The sequence below is a fragment of the Emydura macquarii genome, unplaced genomic scaffold, assembly GCF_026122565.2.
Source record: "Emydura macquarii macquarii isolate MOO-44397 ecotype Brisbane River unplaced genomic scaffold, CSIRO-AGI_Emac_v2 contig_2768, whole genome shotgun sequence".
Lineage (NCBI taxonomy): Eukaryota > Metazoa > Chordata > Testudines > Chelidae > Emydura > Emydura macquarii.
Genome location: NW_027132905.1, coordinates 49,319,910 through 49,332,308, shown reverse-complemented (window position 1 = coordinate 49,332,308; position 12,399 = coordinate 49,319,910). Strand labels below are relative to the sequence as shown.

General features: G+C 43.3%; 1 protein-coding gene across 3 annotated transcripts in view; it reads right to left on the bottom strand.

The window, feature by feature from the left end:
* Nucleotides 1–1,757: 1,757 nt before the first annotated feature.
* CAPZB (capping actin protein of muscle Z-line subunit beta) overlaps nt 1,758–12,399 on the bottom strand; it is a 97,605-nt gene continuing 86,963 nt past the window's right edge. For 2 of the 3 annotated variants that reach the window (XM_067567528.1, XM_067567530.1), the window contains exons 7-10: nt 8,326–8,391; nt 6,682–6,758; nt 5,283–5,395; nt 1,758–2,559 (exon numbers count right to left, since the gene is read on the bottom strand). In XM_067567528.1, coding sequence (XP_067423629.1) covers nt 5,293–5,395; nt 6,682–6,758; nt 8,326–8,391 — 246 coding nt within the window. In that variant the 3' untranslated portion in view covers nt 1,758–2,559; nt 5,283–5,292. The remainder of the gene's footprint in view (nt 2,560–5,282; nt 5,396–6,681; nt 6,759–8,325; nt 8,392–12,399) is intronic. The other variant, XM_067567529.1, reaches the window with a different exon arrangement.

The window sequence follows — 12,399 nt, the reverse complement described above, 5'->3', positions numbered from 1 at the left end:
TTGGACTTTGGCCAGTATTAAAATAAGAGGCCAGAGGCGGTCCCCAGTATGGCACAGTGGCACTGCAGGATGAAAGTAAGGTGAGATAGACTAGCTAATATAGCCCAGTGCAAGGCTGAGCAGATGAGAGGGGAAAGGACTGGCAGGTGTTCCCTGGCATCATGGGTCACCACTGAAAGCGGTTTGCTAGCTGAGGATAGGGAAAGCATATATAGGTGTGAGCAGAATGGTCTGAGTTTGGGGTGAGACCGATGAGGTCTCCTAAGCCCCCTCACTTCTTTGGCAGACCATTGAGGAACACATTTCTAAGGTGTTGATTATCAATTCAGTGATGGGAAACATTGGCAGCTGCCTTAGAGCATTAACTGAAGCCTCTACAAATCAGCGTGTTAATGTAAGAACAGCCATACTGGGTCAGACCACTGGTCCATCTAGCCTAGTATCCTGTCTTCCAACAGTGGCCAACATGAGTGCTTCAGAGAGAATGAACAGAAGAGACAATCAAGTGATCCATCCCCCATTGTCCACCCCCAGCTTCTGTCGATAGTAAGTAGGAATTGAGTTATGAAGGAGAGTCATGCCCCGATCATCCTAGGTGATTGGTACTTTTGGAAGTTCAGATTGATGGTGTCATGTCCTATCTGGCAGGAGAGATGTTTTGGGGGGGAGGGGGGGGGATGAAACGTGGGACAAATGTCACTTTTCTTTACACAAAATTAAAGCTTTTAACTTTCTTCAGGAGCAGCCCTCTGCTCCGATTTCCCAAATGACAGCTGGTCAGGTCAGATTTTGCTGTGAGGGTAGGACACACTTTCCTATTACCACCAAACCACCCGCCATCTTACAGCACTTTTGCCTTTCATGTCCCTGCTTCAACTCAGTAAGAAGTAAATACCGTCACAGACCAGGTGGGCTCAATCATTTTGTGGTGGGGCAGATACCCACACACTATGCACCCTTGCTGGTTCTCTCAGCAAACAGGCCAAGGACTGAAGGGACATGGCATGTGACTCTCTTCTGAAGGTTGTTCCTCAAAAAGAGAAAGGCTTTCCAGCTGCCACTTGAAAGACATTCTTGGCCTGCCAGACGTCCATTTAGGCCCCAGAGCTGCATGTCCTGCTCCCTCTACAAGCCCTAAATTCACTTTCCTAAATTAAAAAGGTGTCTAGGTGGAGTTGAAATGGCTGAACAGCAGCTTTTCACTAGTACCAGTGCTTAAAATTGTCCACCCTTAACATTGCCAAGTGTTGGTTAGCTAAAAGGCCTCTCTCCCCTGAGTGCTTTAACAGGTTTTACCTCAGCTATGTTCAACACACACAATGTGCCAGATATTCTAATTGTTCTCAGAACACATCTGTTCCACGTTTGCTATACGCCTGAAGCGTCTATCCCAGAAGGCAGCAGGGTGCCAACATCCTGATGCCAACATCTTGAAAGTATGGCAAGCTAATGAAAAACACCACTAAATAAAGCTGGCAAGATGCATCCCATATGTGACAAGCTAAGTAAATCAAATCATCTACCTTCAACCAAATAAGTTTCAGCTGATCTTGGTGAGACAGGAAAAGCTCACTTGCTTTCTGTGGCCATACAGTATAGTGGTTGTTTGAATTTCTGTGTGTGCGTGCGTGCGTGCGCACTGAACAATTGCCTCCACACTCCCATAAAAGAATGCATCATGAGCATAAATGCTAAGCAATGCCACAGGAAGGAAGGAAGGAAGGAAGGAAGGAATAAAAAGGACACTGGCCACACGCTGCTTCCCAGGATTTTTATTTTTTTTATTTTTAGGGTTTTTTTGTTTTTAGTATGGAGGCTCAAGTATAAGATGTAGATTCAATTTAAGCTTTACAAAAAACAAAATCAAAACAAAAACCCCTTTTGCATTCCATAAAAATTGACAGAAAAGCACCTTGGAACAAGGCTATAGAAGAGCAGAACTTTCAGCAGGTCACCAAATCAATGTTTCCTTGCAAGTCTGGTTTAGTCAGTATAGTACAACACTGAGGAACACCCTCTCTTCCCTCCCTCCCACCAGCCATCCCCCCATGCCCAGTCCCCACACATACGTGGAATATGTTTTTCCAGTTTTTCCTCTTTCACACACCACAGTATTTAATAAATTTTGTTTTACATTTTTTACACCAATGTAACAAAAGGCAGGGGAGGGGGAGAGAGGAGGAAAAGAAATAGAATGATCGGTGTTTATGCATATAAATGGGAGAAGAGGGGGGAATGCATGACTTCTATAGAAATAAATCCTAAAGTCTTGATAGTAAAATGTGGTGCAAAGTAAGCCTCAGAGACTGAAAGTTTGTACAGCTTTATTCATGGGGAGAAGATGGCATATGGATAGTCCTGGATGCAAATTGTGACGTGACATAACCAAAAAGGGGGTCAGGGGAGAAAATGAATTTTCTAAAAAGGAATCTAACGAGTGCATGGCATGTCTAGTTAGCATGAAGAGTATTTTAACTTTGCTGCTTTTTCTTCAAAGCCTCCACCAGGTCATTTTTAAGAGCTTCTTGTTTTGATTTGTCTGCAAAAGTCTGCACAGACCTGTTGGGAGGAAGGAAACAAATTAGAAGTGGGACATTTGAAAGCAGTGATTTTTAACAGGTATTCTCCTCCTGGGATGTGAGGCAATAGCAGAAGCACCATGACTCAGGCTTAGAAGAAACAACCTCCACTTACTTGCCTGTTGCAAATACGGAGGACAGAAGGGTAAAGTGAACACTTTTCAGCAAGTATAGCAAAATTCGCTCTAGTAGGAATTTCACCACAGAAATATTTCCCCTGAAGTTCCACTGCCTTCGGTTCATGGGGGGAGAATCTTTACATTAGAGCTTGGGAACATCCAGATGTGTGTGCTAGAGGGGATCAATCTCGAGTGATCATGAAGGTAAAGTAGATAATCCAGCAGTTATTCTATGGCAACTCTGCAATGGGCCTGTTTGCAGGACTTAAACAGCCCAGGAAATGAGTATCTCGGTATGTGGCAGCCTTGTCAAACTCGCCCGTCCAATGCATTTATTCACGGGAAGAGTAGAAAGACCAAACAAGTTTCTCTCTTTTTAGGGCAGAGTTCAAATGGGAGCTGTTTTAACTCTGGCTTGAGAAAGCAGCTTTAAGGGATAAATTACCAAAATAATGAATATCTCATACGTCCATGTGCTGCGAGATGCAAAACTTTAAGTTCACCTAGGCATCAGGGCAGCTATTGCTTTAAGTTTAAACAGATAAAAATGTACATTAGAAAGCTAGATTTTTAAGAAGTTAATCTTTGTATTTTCCTAGTGAGCTACCATGTAGCTGTTAGTAGGAAAGCACTCTTCTGTTGTGGAATGGAGGCCCACTAGCTACAAACCCCAGCATGGGCTTCTAGCAGAAAGCATCACATAAATTCCAACAAGGAACTCTTGGGGCTTATGTTGTCACTGGTACCCTAAGCAGGATGTGTTTAGTGGCATCTCTGTGGCTGCTCTGGGGCTCGAGGGAAGCTGGAGAGGCAGGAGGGGGGAGGATTTTCCTTCTTAAGGAATTAGCGGCTGCAACAAAGCAGACCATTAGAGCAATTATCAAAACGGGGTTGCAAACTCCAAGAGGATGGTGAGCAGATTTCAAGGGGTCGCTGTATGGGAGATGCTGAGAGCCACTGTACTAGAGCAGTTTAACTTTTGAAAATCTTTATTTTTGAGCTGAAGCTGTAGATCGGTAACAGAGAAGATATTTAAAATATCTCCTGACACTTCATGAGAGAAAAAGTCATATGATGAGACATTCTGCTTTACACACAATATTCCTTTAACCCAGTTCTTTACTGGGGTACAGTATGCCCAGAGATGTCTGTTCAGGCACTTATTTGCATCTCCAGCTTATTCTTTACCTACAGTAGTCATCAACTGTAACCATCAAAGCAGCTCAAGTAGAACAGATAGGATAAGGGTACTGTAGGCAAAATATAGCCCTGGCTCTCTTTTAGTAAGAGTCTGAATAAGACTGATTATAGAAAATAAGACTGATTTTGCTTATTAAGACTTTCAAGGAGAAGGGTAGAAAATCTTTCAACTGTTATAGCAAGGTACAATAATGATCCCTAGTTAAAAAGGGATCTTATAACTGATCAGATAACAGAACAATGACATTGGCCTTTTAAAGAGATGCTAATAACTCAGAGAAACCATTAGCATCCAATTTAGTAGACTCCTCTCCATATATTCTATATTTCACATCCTCTCCTGTAGTTAGGGCTACGTTATGCCTGGGTGCTTGTTCCTGTAAAGCAAGTCCATTCTTTATATCAGAGAGTTATTTTTCTAATGTTATTAGAAAGTATTTCCATCCTCTCATCTCTGGAGAGTTCAGTTGCTTTAATATAAATATATACATTTTATATTTGCATTTGTCACAGGTTAAAGTAATGGTTGTGGGCCATCATCAACAAACAGTGCTCATTTTCCCCTCCGTCAGCTTAATATGTTTAAGATGGCATCTGTAACTCATTAAGAATTGGAGTGGAAGGTTAAACTGGCCCAAGGTTAGTTACTGCCATGCATTCTAAGCAATCAAAACTCCAAGAGCAACCTACAGTATATGAGCAAACCCCTTTACAACAGGCTGTGCATGGCACAGGGAAGTGGAGGCTAGAAACATTTCAGTACAGTGAGTGGAGCTGAATTTTCAAGCTCCAAGAAAGACTCAGATATACAAGGCAAGAGGATTTGGAGGGAAAGGGGAATCAGCATTGGTTGCTGTGCCCTTGGAAGTACCAAGGCCAAATGGCCCTTTATATTTCATCATTTACAATTGAAAGGACAACTATTTACTTCCAAAACCTTCCTTCTATTCAGAGGGAAAGGAGTACTATAGAATCACAAGGAATGAGTACACTAGAAGCTGTGTACAGCTGCTGTAAAAAAAGTGATGGTGTAAATGTGATTGAGCCCAAGGATTTTGGGTACAAACAGTGAATATAAGCTAACACCACTTCGGGTACATGGCCATCTACTGTATAATTGCCCCCAAGAAAGAGTGCAAAACAAAAGCGGCAAATCTCCCCACATTTCAGTGCACAGAACTCCATACAGTGGAAAAAGATCAATGCATTCATTGGTTTTATGAAGAAATAACCCTAGGGTGAAACGAATTAAAAGTTGGTCATCAGTCTGCAGGAGTTATGGGTTAGTTCTGGTTTCAGTTGTCATGCATAGGTAAGACAGCCTGTTGTTGGCAGGATGAGTCCTGGTTTAGTGCCGATTGTCACACCTCACAGGCAGGGGTACCTGGATTGGTTTAGTTATCAGGCTGGATGTAGATCTGACGCTGGGTCAACACTTGAGAAAGCTCCCTCTGCAACTGCTTATACTTTTGGTTGTCGGGGATAGCATCAATAGATCTACAGAGAGTAGTTCAGAAATGAGTGAAACAGAGTAGGGAAAAAACAGTCAGAAGAACCCAGTAACACAGATAGCTGGCATCCTGGAAGCCACTAGGAATGAGTTCAGGAAGAACAAGTGTAAATACACAAGTCAGAGGAAATAGGAAAGATGAGGAGGAAAAGCCAAACCCAGATACTATGAGTGATAAAAGGTTCCAAACAGATGATCTCACTGATGCACAAAATAGCGGCTCTTGTACACTGAGGTATGGGGAAATATATTGCATAGACTCAACTACAGGGATATTCAAGGTTCACAGGAAAAAATAATCAGTTACATATTTCCATCTGATATTAATGGAAGCTGCCTGGTCAACTCCCCACACACCACAATGAAAAATGAGGGCTAATTTTCAACAAGCACTTCATCAAGTACCAGTGTCCACTCCAGCCAAACTGCCATTAGGATGGCAGCAGAAGTGTTTTATCAGCACCATAATTCTATCATTGCAGGGCAGGCCTGCTAATGCTTTCATACATCAGTATACATGGGAACTGTAGGCTTTGCGTATTTGTCTATTGTGTTTTCTGCGTTATTGCACTATGCTGGAGACTCCAGTTTACAGCTTGGAAGAGTTTATTTGGCATCAACCACTTCTCAGTTCTGCACTTTCCCTCAAGAGTTTAAAGAAATATCAACCCAGGGCTTGCTATGCAAAGTTCCTGATCAGTCATGATCAAGGGTTCAAAGACTCACACAACCTCCCTGCAGAAATACACAGCTGGCTCATTCACTTGATCTAGTAAGCGACAGTCCAGCCTGAGGGAGGGGGGAAGAAAAGAGACGGCGCATTTTTAGAAAACTACAAGCTCTGTTTTCACAGAATCTCCAGTTACTTATGATTCATTTGGCATTTGAGAATTATTTTTAAGAATAAGTTTAGGTCTCCGAGTCAGAATTTAGTTGCCCAAAACATATGACCTTCTATAGTCTGAATAATCAAGCTACGGTTCCTAATTGTGCTATGCTCTTCCTGAATAGGGAACAAAGGGTTAAAGTACTGCAAATTCTTGTAATCAAAATGTGTAAGAGAAACTGTTCTCTAAATACACCACCACTAGTGAATGTTCCCGAAACACAATGAGGTGACTCATTAGAGACCTGGAAGGGCTCCCTAGGAAAGGGGAAGTTCTAGCAAAGGAATGCCAATCACTGTTTGACTGTTGGACAATATGGCAAGTGCTGCTGGGGGAGGGGGAAGGGATAAGTGAGCTCTAAGAGCCAGCTGTGGATGATCCATTACCTCAGCCCATTAACGATGTCCTTTGTTTTTCCAAAATAAATCTCATTCAGCGTACTTCTGATTTTGTTTTCCATGTCCTAGGAGAAAGGGAGAAAGCAACTTATTAATCATTGCAGTTGTTTCTATGGTTGTTATAACTACACTCTCTTACCTGTACCCCTTTGCTGGCTCAGTTGACCATATAGAGATGCAATGCTTTTCACAGTGTGGTTTGGCCTGCTGAATCCCATTATTTAAGTTCTCATATCAGACAGTATGCACCACTCCCCCTTACCCAACAGCTAGAGCAGCGGTGGCCAACCCAGGGCACTTTACTCCTCTGAATGCGGCTGCCCTCTTTGCTGCTCTTTGCTCTGAAATTGACAAGCAGCCTGGGAGGGGAAAGTGAAATTGACAAGCAGCAGGGAGGGGAAAGTGACCAATCCAGTGCCAATTTCAGTGCCAATTGTCTGGGGAGGGTAAGAGTGGAGGGCAAAGTGAAATTTACAAGTTGGGCTGAAATTGAAGGGGAGGGTAAGGGAGGAGGGGAGCTTGTCAATTGAGAAGTGAAACTGACAAGCTGCCTACCGGAATCAGCGCAGCGTGAATTGTTCGCAGAGGGTAAAGAAAATGTGGCTCTTAGCATTATCAATAGCTATTTTTTGGCTCTTCATCTCTGACTGGTTGGCCACCCCTGAGCTAGAGATTCAGCTCAGGTTGATGTCTGAGGATCCACTTTGTACACAAAATACCTGTCCAGGGCCACAAGAGGGCAGTTTTTGTTCAGAGATCCAACTCTTTGTTTGTATCCCACTGCAAACAGGGCAGCACATTCACCCTGGCCCCTCTTGATTGTTGTGTTAGGAATTGGAACTAACTCCCAGGTTCCAAGTCAGCCATGCAAGGCACCCCCCAAGAGGTCAAGGGTTCTCTGGAGCCAAGTTGAATTCTCTGACCTGGTGGCTAATGGTACGATGGCTGTGCTGCAATGTTTGGAAGGGATACTTTCTCCCCTAGCTCTGCTTCAATCTGGCCTAAATCACTGGCCTCCCTCTGACAAAAACCAAAATCAAGTGTGTATCCTTGATGCTTTGAGTGGTTGGTCTTCTTTAGCAACAGTATTATGCACACAAACTAACTGAAGGCTTTTCTCTCCTCCTTCCAAAATAAGCGACTATGAAGTCTGAAATCAATGAGATAAGAGCTTCTTCCTACAATATGGTGTGGTGAAACAAGTCAAGTATTGCTCCACAGGCCTTTTCCAGCAACTAATGCAATCCTATCCTTGACTTGAGGTTGAGGATACAGGACTGACCATTGCAGTTGAAGTCAAGTGCTGTGAGAAGCAACTCCAGTGCACTTACTATGCGCTGACATGTCGACATACTATGGTATTACTTTAAGTAATTCTGTAAAAAACAATGTGGGCGGGAAAGTGTTTACTAATGCGAAGGTCACGGGCCATTTCATTTCCAGGAAGGTTATTACTGTATAGGGGAGGGGGGATATAAGGAAGGAGTGACTAGAATTGTGCATGAAAGACTTTTCACAGCTAAGAACTATTGTGAGGTACACAAAGTGCAACTCAGACAGCAAAGATGACTGGGAAATTTAGCCTCAGTACAACATAAATTACTAAAGCTGTGATGGTCCAATTGAACTTACCTCTACCAAGCGTCCAATATTGGCTATGTGTGGAGAGGAATCACTCACAGTTTCATCTTTCTCCATCTGGAGAAAAAAAGAAATAGAACCAGTTGTAATGGAGAAATAAGGTGGGAAGGGATACACAATAGTTCCACATACTATCAGTAGGGATGAGAGAATGTGGGTAAATGCCAGTGTAGTAAAGTAAATGCAGCCTCTTTTGGAATAAGGTCAGGTATAAAATGCATATTGTATGTTAGCCAAATGGGAAACCCCAAAAGTATAAAATGCTTCACTCAAGTATTGTGAAGCAAATCTCATTAGTGACCAGAACACCAGCCAACTCATGCAATCATCTCACATGAACAAGAAGTCCCCAGGCTGGAGACACAGGAGTCATGTTAGTGCTTCCTTCAAACACTTCTCAGCATTTCCATTTCACATGCAGTAACCCCCCAGTGCCATAAGAGATCCTTTCTGTTTGCACCAGCACTCACCTATCAACTCTACTTAATCAAAAGGGACAGGTGTACACTGCAGACTGGCCATGCACTGTCCATTATGTGGCTGCAGTAGATACATAGTGCCTGCAAAGATCCTTTGATGAGGACAGAGAGAAGGGGAACACAGAAGCTGTCTGGATTCATAGCCTCTGGAGCTACTGATAAGGTACACATTGCATGGAGCTGTCAGTCTAACATCTGGGGTCTGTTCCTGTAAAACAGCTGTTTCTTTTATTCTTCATCTCAGTGCTATTTCTAACCACATGTGGAAGGAAATTCTGTAATTTCAGATCTTCCCAGTTATCTGCACTTTGGAAATTATTTATCTTCCAACAGAAGTGGAAGGAATAGAGTGGATGTCCCAAGCTGCTATGGTTTGGGGAGGAAAGACCGCAACAGTCTGCTAACATTAGCGATAATTTGGGTTACTCCCAGCCTTCAGCTACCACCAACTGCAGGCACACAGAAATAGGAAGTTCCACCAAAATTCATCTTTTGTTAGAAACAGTGCAGGTGTCCTAGACACTAAGAAGTACTTGGCACAGAGGGTTCTAGCTTGCAAGGCACATATAGTTCATCTGGACATTTAACATGAAGTTTCTGCAACCAAAACAAAGTTTAGCCCCAGTACTGATGCTATCGTTTTCATGAGTAAACTCCCCAGTTTTGCTTAGGGAAGTCTGAACAGGGGACAGGCAGTGAGCCAACTGAGACTTAGAACTCCGTTCTCCACTGAGAGCAAGTTAGAGCTGACACTGAAATGCCATACTCCCTTCACAAGCTCTGCCTGTGCATGGAGCGACCTAAGGCAGCATTCATCTGGAGACCCCATGTGATCTGTAAACCTGTGGTGCTAGTGAAGAGACTGGCTCCTCTGCTGCCTTAGGTGAAAATTCTTCTTGCTAAATGCAGATATGGGGCCAACCAGCAAATATCATCCTGTGACAGGCAACTGATACAGATGTGCTGAGAAGGCATAAAAACAAAAAAGGGAGAAAGATGTGGTAGATGGGATTCTTCAAAGGGTTTCAGTAATCCCACTGAATTCTCTTATCCATCTGGTCCTAACCCTCCCTCCAGGTCTAGTCTGAAAATCTAGAGCAGCTACAGGTTTCTCCTTTTAAATTAAGTTGTCTAACAAGCCTGAGGGAGTATGTAAATTAAGTTGGAGACTTGAAGGCAAAATATAACCTGGGAAGTAAGGGGAGAGGAGGGAAGAAGAATGTTTAATTTTCCCTTATACAGCGCAGTTAGATTGTTTACATACAATGGAGACGTGTTGCCTAGAAAAAGCATCTGATTGTAGTAGAGGATGAACATAAATCTTAACTATACAAGAACACATTATGGTGAGGCTGGGGGGCCATCAGTAAATTGACCAAAGCTGGGACAGTGCTGGCATTGGCAATGCTTGAGTTACTTCCACAGGCACTGAATCTCCTCCACACCTGGACAGGCCCCACTCACTGGCAAAACACAATCTGAAAATAGAATTATTTTTTTAAAACCTATTTTATTACATCTCCATAAAAGCTGCTGCCAGAAAGAAAACATTTTTATGTGCTGGAGAAACCCAGATGTTATGAGAGGCTGTTTTAAGGGAGTTCGGAGTCAGTCTGCAGGCATGTTATACAAACAGCAGCTTTTTTTTTTTTTTTAAAAGGCTCCTTCAGTGGGTTGTTACTGTGAGGTTTCAAGCAGAAAACCTCCAGCTGCTATAAAAGGGGGTTAATTTACTTTGAAGGGAAATTCCATTCTGTAAATTGATGTTAACAAGCAGCTCATCTTCCCACTGTCACTCCCCAACTACCTATGAGCTCAGTTAAAAAAAGCGAACACTCCAGAATGAGCCAAGTCCCATCTACATGTCTCAGTCGCTTTTCTCCCATCTGAGATACACACTGGCTGGCTTCCTTGCCTCATTTCCCGAGCCATCTGCTGCAAGTCCAACTGGGAGGGAAGTTTGCTCTTCTGGGTATAGTAAGCTCTAGATAGCTAGTTGGAGACTTGGAACATCTCATATGTAGAACATAGCAGCTGTCTGCTGCTGGATGACTGCTGTCTGGACTTTTTGCAAGGTTATTTGCAGGAAAAGAAGGTAAGATGAAAGACAAATGTAAGTTGGATAAGTATTTTGGTCCATCATGAATGTCCCTGAGAGTAACAGAAGGGGGGATGAATTTTCTTTATATCCTGTCACTCTGAAGAACTCCAAACAACATATACAGCTATTGTGGAATGGAGCAGTGCAAACTTCCCTAAGGAAACTCAAAATGACCAGTTTTACCCAAAGGTTCAGAAGCCTAGGCCAGCAGGCAGAGCACGGGATTAAAGGTGGGAAAAACATCAAAATGTTTGGACACCAAGAGAGGCAAAACTTGGCAGTTTCCACTAAGTTTCATTCTAAATTCAAAGCAGATGCCTCAAAGTAAAACTGAGGGTGTGAACTCCACACATTCCAATACTGCCAGTTTTGCAGAACTGCACTGAAGACTTCTGCTTGTGCATGGCCTTCAAAAGTACTTACTCAAGAAGTGCAGCCTAAATATGCCTTTCCCCGAATTGTATATTCAAAGCCTTAATAAACTACTCATCTTGTGAGGGCAAACCAGTTCTGCACCCTGTGGTCTATGCATGCTCTTCCATCCATCCTCCCCCCCCCACCATTCTAAAGCCAGCTATTATGTGACTGGACAACTGGAAAGTCTGACAAGTTCACATAAGAAGCAGGAATTCCCTGTGTGATTACCAGTGAATCTCATTCTACTGTACCCCAACATGTTATTCATTTAGCAAACAGGGCAACTCCAGACCAGGGACAACTAGTTCAAACTGGTATTTCTACTTGAACCCGAACCGAACCTGAACCAGACATTTTGTCCTACCAACTGAACCTGAATTGGAACTGAACTGAAAAAAAAAAGTTACTGGTTGGAATAAAGGTTTAGTATTTTTAAGCTGAATATTTAAAATCTGTGATCTTATTTTCATTATAAAACAACATATACATGTGATTGCTACCAGCAAAGCCTGCCCCAGGATAACAAGAAGAGAATGAAAATAGGAGGCAGCCAACCCCCGAGTAGGGCAGGAGAAGGGAAGCTTAGGAGCAGCCTGCACACCACATGAGGCAGCAGGGGGCCCAGAGATATCATCTCTTTACACCCATGCAGCAATAAAAAACCCACTGCTAGTCCCAGAGTCCAGGTCAGCTTGCTTGGGCTCACAGGGCTCAATCTGCAGGGCTAAAAATAGCAGTGTAGACATTTGGGCCCAGACTGGACCCAGGCTCTGAAACCAGATGAGGTGGGAGGGTCTCAGAGCCCTGCTCCAACTGAGCCTGAATGTCTACACTGCTATTTTTAGCTAGGCAGCCTGAATCAGATGACCTGGGCTCTGAAACTCTGTGCTGTGGGTCTTTTATTGCTGTGCAGATGCACCCTCTGAGACTCCCCACTGGGAAGAGAAGAGGTGGAATGCTCCCTGGTCCCAGAAGTTAGTACCTCTTCAAGCCCAAGGCTCCCAAACCTTTCTTCCACTTCGACAGGCTTCCTCCCACCCATCCTAAATCCTGGGGCAGATCCTCCCT